The sequence below is a fragment of the Trachemys scripta genome, chromosome 15 (assembly GCF_013100865.1).
Source record: "Trachemys scripta elegans isolate TJP31775 chromosome 15, CAS_Tse_1.0, whole genome shotgun sequence".
NCBI lineage: Eukaryota > Metazoa > Chordata > Testudines > Emydidae > Trachemys > Trachemys scripta.
Window position 1 is genome coordinate 30,446,813 of NC_048312.1, and position 8,719 is coordinate 30,455,531.

Below are 8,719 nucleotides of genomic sequence, written 5' to 3' on the forward strand. Positions count from 1 at the left end.
TCCTTAAGTAGTTGGTTCCAAAGTCAGTCACCCTCACTGTTAAAAAGGTGCTCCCTATTTCTAAGTTAACTCTGTCTGGCTTCAGCTTCCAGCCATAGGTTCTTGTTATGCCTTTCTCTGCAAAAGTAAAGAGCCCTTTATCACTCAATACTTCCTTTCATGAAAAGCAACAGAGGGTCCTGTGGCACCTTTAAGACTAACAGAAGTATTGGGAGCATAAGCTTTCGTGGGTAAGAACCTCACTTCTTTAGATGCAAGAAGTGAGGTTCTTACCCACGAAAGCTTATGCTCCCAATACTTCTGTTAGTTGAAAGGTGCCACAGGACCCTCTGTTGCTTTTTACAGATTCAGACTAACACGGCTACCCCTCTGATACTTGTTTGTACCAGTCATTTATCAGATGGAGGAGCAGTGTCCCCCATTGATTTAGTTCCTGAAACTGTCTGGAAGACAAAGATTAGTTACCAGGGTTTGGGGTTCACATAACCCTGGGTAATAAGGCCTGGTCTGAGCAAGGAGACCTGCCTGTGTACAGGTCTAAAGGCTGTGCTGCTTCATTGCTCTACTGTCCTTAGCCCAGCAAGCAGCCCTGGTCGCTGCTCCCCCACGCGGCTCAGGAAGGAGCGATTCACCTTTAGTTTGTACGTTCTCAGCTCGTAGATGTTGGGCCCGACCCGGGGCAAAGGCTCATTCCAGAAACTGAATTCCAGGAGTAACTGGTTCCTGCGAGACAGCAGCATTTTACTCCTCTCCTTGCGGAACTCCAGATACTCCTGCAAAGAACAACAGCTGAGGGAAGCCGCTGCCCCCAGGGGCTGGGAGCATGAATCCCAGCGATGCGCACCAGAGTTCCACTGTGCCCAGCGGCTTGGCAGGCACATTGCCTGGAGCACCTGCATGGGGAAGAAGGGGAGGCAGGGGGCTGCCAGCTGGGAAAGGGGCATGATGCACGTGGCAGGGAGACTGCAATCACCTAGCATGGGGTCAGTACATATGCAGCGCCATGGGGAGCGTATGGCAGAGCTGAGGTGGAATTATGGTTAGGATGAGTTGCGGTGAGGTGTGCCATACCTTGTTCTGTTTCAGTTTGTTCATACAGTCCATGAGGGCCGGGTACCCGCCGGAGAAACGCCACAGGTGCACTGCAACGAGAGAGTCAGGCCTGGCTGGGAGCCCTTGTGAGGCGAACACGAGTGGTCAGCAACTGTCCAGGGACTCAGGCACTCCACCCAAGCTGCCTCATGCTCCAGGGCTAATTCCACCCTCTCTCTCGGCCAAGGGCAGAGCTGCCAGGCGACCTGCCCAGCAGGATCGGAGGAAGTCAGTACATACACACCACAACCCATGGCTCTCTCCAAAGCTAGGCCTCCTTTCTGGGCTAGTCTGGAGTAGTGCTGCAGCCCTGACCTTCGCTGCCAATTTCACCCTCCTTGGCCCCTCACTGATTCGCTACCCCACGCTGGGCAAGGAGGATTTTCTGCATGACTTGGCTTTGTTGCTTCTGATTTCATCTGTGCTATCGACCCAAGCACAAAAGTGGCTGATGGGACCCGTGGAGAGGGGGTGCTGGGTTAGCTTCTCCTTCTTTACAGCCAGAGACTGGGGCCAAGGGTATGTTTGACCATCTTCAAGTGTGGCTTTACTCTCACTAGGTAAGTACACAGGAGCGGGTGTGGGTGCAGCGCTTATCTGGGGCTCCAAGGCGGGGTGGGCCGGGAGGAGGGGGGGCAGCACGTGGAGGCACAGCCCCGTCCCTGGGCCACAGGGAGGGGCCGGCAGCCACTGAAGCGAGCAGGCAGAAGCCGCTCAGCTCTGCTGCGCTGCTGGTGGTGGGTGGGTCCCTGGGCCGGTCCCTGGGCCATTGTAAATTGCCCAGGGGACGTGTGTGGCGGGGGAGCGCCCGGGGTGGCAGGCGGGGCCAAGGCAGAGACCCCGCCCCAAAACTGCTGGAGCCCCACAGGCCACGTTGGGGAGGTTCTCGGGCCACAGATGGCCCGCAGGCTGGGAGTTTGAGACCCCTGATTTAATTTGAACCCACCCTCACCTGCATTTCAGTCTGTTTCCACCAGAGGGCAGGAAAGCCACAGAGAGGAGTACAGGCAGTGCATCTGAGGCCAGCTCTGGGCAATGAAGAATTCAGGTCTTCATCCCACACCCCAAGTCAATGTGCCCGGCCCTTGGTAGGGCAGGGAACATGTCTCCTGAGCTGCGCAATGCCCACCCCGTGAGCCCACGAGTCCTGCCCAGCGGCCACCTGCTCACCTGCCTGGTCCTGCTCTCCGTACCACGTGTTCCAGTTCCCAACCAGGTCGCAAGGGTAATCCGTGTCTGAGTGCAGCTTGGGCAGCACCTCCTCCCTGCAGAGGATGCAGAAGGGTGACAGGGGCAATACCCATGGGTGGCTCGGACTGCCCTGCAGAAGAGCTGCATTTAAGGTCCTTCCTCCCGCTGCCCAGGCTACGCGGGATCGGGCAGATGGGGAAGCAAGAGGCAGAGACCTGAAGCTGGCAGAGGGAAGGGTTGGTATCTCTCCTCACCCCTCCAGCTAATGGGGGGCTGCACCAGCTGCCACTCCAAGGCAGAGATATCAGTGCATGCTGGGCCTGGGGTCAGTGTGAGAGAACACAGGGCTCTGGCAGTGACCAAACACTCCCCCACCCTTACAGGGGGTAATGGGCTGGTCCCGGCCAAGACTCCACCCATGCCCCCCCACTCGCCCTTCCAACCCAGCAGGGAATGTCTTGGGTATGAACTGGAGGAAAGTGCTGGTTGCTAGTGAGCCAACTCAAGGTGACACACTCGTGCTTCCTTGGGCAATACTGAAAGCCAAGGCCCTGGAGACAGCAAGAGGGATGATGGATGCACTGGCCTCAGAGGACATAAGAACGGCCAGACTGGGTCAAACCGAAAGGTTCTTCTAGCCCAGGATCCTGTCTTCTGACAGTGGCCAATGCCAGGTGCCCCAGAGGGAATGAACAGAAACGGTAATCATCAAGTGATCCATTCCAAACAGAGGCTAGGGACAATTCAGAGTCCGTGAACCTGGGGTTCACGGGACAGGGAAGGAAGATGAGATAAAAGGGGGAGCAGGAGCAGTGGCTGGGGAATAAACATGGAGCTGCAGAAGGAAGCTTAGAGGCAGAGCTGGGGCTCTCACATCAGTCTGCTGAGGATCTCAATGCACTTTGGAAACAAACAGGAGTGAGACCCCACAGCCCAGCGAGGGGTGAGTCAGAATCCCCTCCCCTATTTTACGGAAAGGGAAATTGAGGCACAGAAAGGGGAAGTGATTTGCCTAAGGTCACACAGAACCCAGGAATCCTGACTCCCAGTCCTGTGCCTTAACCTCAAGGCCCTTCTCCTCCCTACACAGGGGCCCGTACAAGGAAGAGCTCCTTCAGTCAACCCCGCTAGAACCTATTACACCACAGGCTCCTGCCACTGCAGAGGTGGGGGTGGGGGCGACACTCACGTCAGGCTGTTGTAAGCGTCCAGGCATTCGGGCTTCACATTGTGAACTGCAGCAGGGAAACAGACCGAAAAAGTCACGTCAGCAGGGCAGAAATTCAGCCCCAAGCCCCAGGGAACACAAGGGCAGGGCTAAGAGCAGCCAGCCATCTTCCTGGGCTGCGCAAAGCGACATGAGGGAGTCTGGCCTCCATGCAGCTCTCACTCTCCGAACAGTAACACTGCTTTCACATACCCACCTCCCCCCACCACACACACACCACAATTCTCTGAACAACCCTGGTTCTAATGCACAGTGGGGTCAGGCACTGAAGACCAGGAGCCAGCCCCTGACTTGGCACGACTGCCAGTCTCAGCTTCAAGAGCACCAGGAAGTGAACAGCAGGGGGCGCTGCAGGGCAGGACTAAGGCGCATCGGGGAGATGGGCAGCAGGGGCATGCAGGGCAGTGAGGTGCGCGAGCAGAGCCCTGTCTGCGTGTGCATACAGGTGCCGTATCCCTGAGAAGGTTTATTAACCTCCTGGCAGGCCCTTCCCTGGCCAGCTGGGTGATTTGCCAGTCAGATTCCCCTCCCCCACTGCCCCCAGCTCAGAGGGCAGACGAGCCCTCCACACCCCCGCTAGCGCCACCCATGCAGGGCCAGCTTTAAACACACACAAGGTAAACATCTGCTTGGGGCCCTGCTACCCTGCAGCTCACTGCCGGGCTCATCTCTCCTGCAACCAGGGAGGGGCGGGGGGAGGAGTGGAAATGGAGACACTTCCCCAACAGGATTGGCATGTGGGGGGCCCTCCAGATCCACCGCCAGCAGGTAGGAGCCCCACAAATGACAAGGCTATCCCTGAACACTGTCCACCCTCCCTGATGCTGGCGTGTAGACTGCAGTGGCCTGGAAAGGAACACAGGAGCCAAGGGAAGGATAAGGAGAGGGGCAGCTCACACTGGATCTTGTACAGGTTGCTGGTTTCTTTCTTCGACAAGAGTGTGGAATGAGCGTCCGTTCGGGGATCCACTTTGTGGACAAAGAGTGAGCGGAACCAGCTGCCCTCGCTGTCCCTGGAGTATCCCCTGGAAGAAGGCGCAGAGATCAGCAAAGGCAGAGATGGGCCGAGGCATAGGAGGGAGTAAATACAGGACTGCAGTCAGGCCCTCTCTCTCTGGCACCCACAGGCTGTCAACAGCAACAGGAGGCATCTGCCATGCACTGCTGGGTTCCCTGGCGCTCTAAAGTCCCTGCCCAGAAAGAGGCCCTGGAGGACTGACCTACACCCTGCCAGGAGCATTGTCCCAGCAGCCAGGAGCAGGTAACTGAACAAGGCCAGATGAGGAAGCAAATCCGTAACACAGCCACCTAACTGAACTAGTCTTGTTACCTGTGTAAGGAACCGGCCCTCTGAGAACACCAAAATCCTCAGGGGATCAGAGTGCAGGGCATCCACAGCGAGCAACACATGCCCCTCCTCCAAACTGCTCTCCCCCAGGCGGTCAGGAATTCGAATCCCCCACCCCCACTGGATCAGGCTGGCTCGCTGGCCTATTTGTCGACACAGGGTTCAAGGCTCTGTTCAAGGGGAGATGTGCCGAATCCACTAGCTGACACTGAGGCAGCTTGCTGCATTAGTCTGGGGGGGGGGGGGGTTAATTGGGTCCACTTGCTTAGAGAGGAGGACAAGCGCATTTTATCAACCAAAAATAGACAGACCTTGATTGCCACAGGCTCAAAAATACTTACCTGTAAAACACAGGAAGCAACATTTCTTCAAGGAACCCTTGGTAATTAACAATTGAGGTCCTAATACCAAAGAACTGGGATTAGAAAATACCACAGGGTTTCAGAACTCCACTCCCCAGAGCCAGTAGGAAGGGCGGCATTGCAGGCGAGGAGAACGCGAAGCACTAGAGTGCATGGGCTTGGCTGCACAGCTCCTTTTCAGAGTCCGGCAGCAGAGGCCCTGCAGACCAGGTTTGCAGGCCTGTCTAATCTGTGGCTCTTCAGGAAAAGGAGCACTGCTGAAATGTGGTACAGCGTAGAGAAACCTGTGCCAGAGACTCTTATCAGGCTGCCTCCTGTTCAAGCCCCACTAACGCAGGATGCGCCACCTTCAGTCCAAGACCTTGTCTAATAAGCAACTGGAGATGGCCTCTCCAAACTCTTCACCTGCACGTGCAAAGTAAGAGGCTGTCTCCGGGGGTTACACAAGGGGGTGAAAGGTGCACACAGGTGGGATATCGGCACTCCTCTCAAAGTCTGCCCCTAACCCAGCAATTCATCATTGGTAAAACAAATCAACAATGTGGTAGTGACGACATTTATAGTGCTAACAACCAAGGAAGCACATTTCTCTCAGAGCTATTGTTGCAGGCTGGCTGCAGACTCAGGAAGACAGTGCTGCATCAGGACATCTTTAGAATGTCATCTTCACAACCATAAGGGCTGGAAACTTCCTGGAGGTGCCAGAGTAGTGTTGCCATGGTGTACTGATGTAGATACAGACCCATCTCCCCACCTCTGTCCCTCCCATGAAAATCAGCAGAGATACAACATCCACAATTTGTGCCTGGCAGGACCTTTGCCCCAATGCTACAACCTCTAGTAACACATTAACAACAGAGAGAAAGATAAACAACCCTTCTCCTGGCTTCAAACAAACCTGCCAGATGCTTCCTGAACATTTCAGCCCCCCACTGGGCCCCCTCCTCCATCCTTCCACCCTCCGAATCCTAATGAGCCAGAGCAGCCGGGAGTGACCCCCCTGGGGCCTGAGCTGCCCATCAGTCCCTTGCCACATAATTGTTACAAAGAAGTTTGAAATCTAGCTGGACGGGCAGGATTGTTTGCCATTAACCTGGGGGCTCTATTCTGCTGCAGATCTGTTACGCCCAGGTTAGGGGGCATAACAGCTCAAGTGGCTCTTGAGGCTACAGGTCTTTCTCCTCTTACTCCTTTGATTTCAGTGCAATTACTCCAGACTTGGAGGGCAGAATCAGGCCCCTTGGTTTAAGTGTAAATGACCCCTCGTGATTGCAAGTCAGCTCCTAGGGGTCCCCCCCTCTCTCCTGCTCCCCTCAGTTGTATAAAACTCATGGAAATTGATTCATTCTCTCTCCTAACACTACAGTACCCTGGGACAGGAGCGCGTGGCGTGGCCTGCCCTGCCCTCTGGGCCTGACCGTGGCTGCCTGGGCATTGGAGAAGGGGCCACTTGCAGCTAATTGTTGGCCTTTCAAGCATGCAGGGTTCAGTCCAAGCTTGGGGCTGCCCTTCCCCAGCCATTCAAACAGCTGCCCCCGACCCCCCAATTCCCTTGCCAAACTTAGGGTGAGGATTTTGCAAACTCAGATACTAAAGTGCCTATGATAAGCCAGAGGATAAGGCTCCCAAGCCAAGAGCAAAAGGTCACAGTGATGGAGGAGAGAGACAATGGGGGTGCAGAGGTCCAGGCTAGGAGGGGGGAACTGGGAGGGAGATGATGACACAGGAGCAGGGGGAGAGGTGACAAAGGGCCCACAGTGGCCCTAATGAAGGGAGGAGTGCGGGGATGATGGGGAGCACATGGTGTCCCAGATGTGGAGAGGCCCTTGGGAGAAGTGATGGAGGGAAAGGGACACAGATGGGGGGCACTGGAAGGGGTGGCACAGGGGCCAGAAACAATGGGAGTATGAGGGGCAGGGATGCAGAGGAAGGACACTTTGGGGGGCAGGGGACAAACATAATGGGGTATGGGGGAACAGGGGATGGACGCTTTGAGGGCAAGGGCCTGGGGTAATGCGAGTATGAGGGTGCATGGCATGGACACTTTGGGGCACAGGGGCCTGACATAATAATGGGTACGGGGGCACTGGGGATGGTTGGGGCACAGGGACTGGAGGTGATGGGGGCATGGGGCACAGGGGATAGACACATTGGAGGACGGGCCTGGGGTAAGGGAGGTACGGGGGGGGATGGACACGTTGGGTGACAGGGGCCGGAGGTGATGGGGGCCCAGGGGATAGACATGGTGGGGGTGGGGCCTGGGGTAATGGGTTTACGGGGCAGAGGGGCCGGGGAGGGACACGTTGGGGCACAGGGGCCAGAGGAGATGGGGGCCTCGGGGAGGGACACGTCGGGGCACAGGGGCCGGAGGTGACGGAGGCTCCAGGGATGGACACATCGGGGTGCAGGGGTGATGGGGGACGGGACTCCGGGGATGGACACGTCAGGGCACAGGGGCCGGAGGTGACGGGGGCTCTGGGGAAGGACACGTCAGGGCACAGGGGCTGGAAGAGACGGCGGCCCCGGGGAGGAACACGTCGGGGCGCAGGGGCCGGAGGAGACGGGGGCCCCGGGAGGGACATGTCGGGGCGCAGGGGTGATGGGGTACGGGACTCCGGGGATGGACACGTCGGGGCGCAGGGGTGATGGGGGACGGGACTCCGGGGAGGGACACGTCGGGGCGCAGGGGTGATGGGGGACGGGACTCCGGGGAGGGACACGTCGGGGCGCAGGGGTGATGGGGGACGGGACTCCGGGGATGGACACGTTGGGGCGCAGGGGCCGGAGGAGATGGGGACTCCGGGGAGGGACACGTCGGGGCGCAGGGGCCGGAGGTGACGGGGCCCCGGGGAGGGACACGTCGGGCGGCGCCGGGGACCGGGTTCACAGGGGCGACGCCGGAGCCGGGGGCGCGGCGGGAGGTGACCCGGGGCTCACCGGGCTCCGCTCAGGGCAAGGCAGGGTCCCCGCAGCAGCCGCCGCAGCGCCGGGCTCCCGCACACCCGCGTCGCCATCTTCGCGCTGCGGAGGCTCCGCCGCAGCCCGGCGGTGCGCGGGGGCGGGCCGGGGAGGCGGGGCCCGGCCGGGCAGGGGCAGGGGCAGGCTCAGCCCGCGGCGTCCCGCGCTGCCGGGGCCGCCTCCCTCGCGCCCTAATCCGCTGCAGCCGGCAGGAGGAGCCCGCAGGGGCCGAGCCCCACACATCCCCCCTGAAACCTGCCCCGCCCCGCCCCATCCCTGGCCTGCCCCCAGGGTTGCCATTAATCCCAGAAACCCACACATCCTAGCCCCGCCCCTTCCCTAGGCCCCGCCCCTTTCCCAGGCCCCGCCCCCCGCTCACTGCATTCCCCCGCCCTGGGTGGTTTGGTTCACTCGCTTTCACTGGGTTGGGGTAGGGGTTGGGGTGCGTGCGGGCTTACCTGGTGTGGCCCCAGCCAGCGGCCCAGCCGGACTACGGCAGGGTCCCTGCCTGTCCTGGCACCACGCGCGCCCTGCTCTGCA

General features: G+C 58.9%; 1 protein-coding gene across 1 annotated transcript in view; it reads right to left on the reverse strand.

Moving 5' to 3' along the window:
• The window catches only part of NIPSNAP1 (nipsnap homolog 1), an 18,242-nt gene extending 9,927 nt beyond the window's left edge, over positions 1 to 8,315 (reverse strand). Inside the window, exons 1-6 of the mRNA XM_034791177.1 lie at positions 8,159 to 8,315; positions 4,409 to 4,536; positions 3,473 to 3,518; positions 2,263 to 2,357; positions 1,072 to 1,142; positions 633 to 773 (exon numbers count right to left, since the gene is read on the reverse strand). Coding sequence (XP_034647068.1) covers positions 633 to 773; positions 1,072 to 1,142; positions 2,263 to 2,357; positions 3,473 to 3,518; positions 4,409 to 4,536; positions 8,159 to 8,235 — 558 coding nt within the window. The 5' untranslated portion in view covers positions 8,236 to 8,315. The remainder of the gene's footprint in view (positions 1 to 632; positions 774 to 1,071; positions 1,143 to 2,262; positions 2,358 to 3,472; positions 3,519 to 4,408; positions 4,537 to 8,158) is intronic.
• Positions 8,316 to 8,719: the final 404 nt, after the last annotated feature.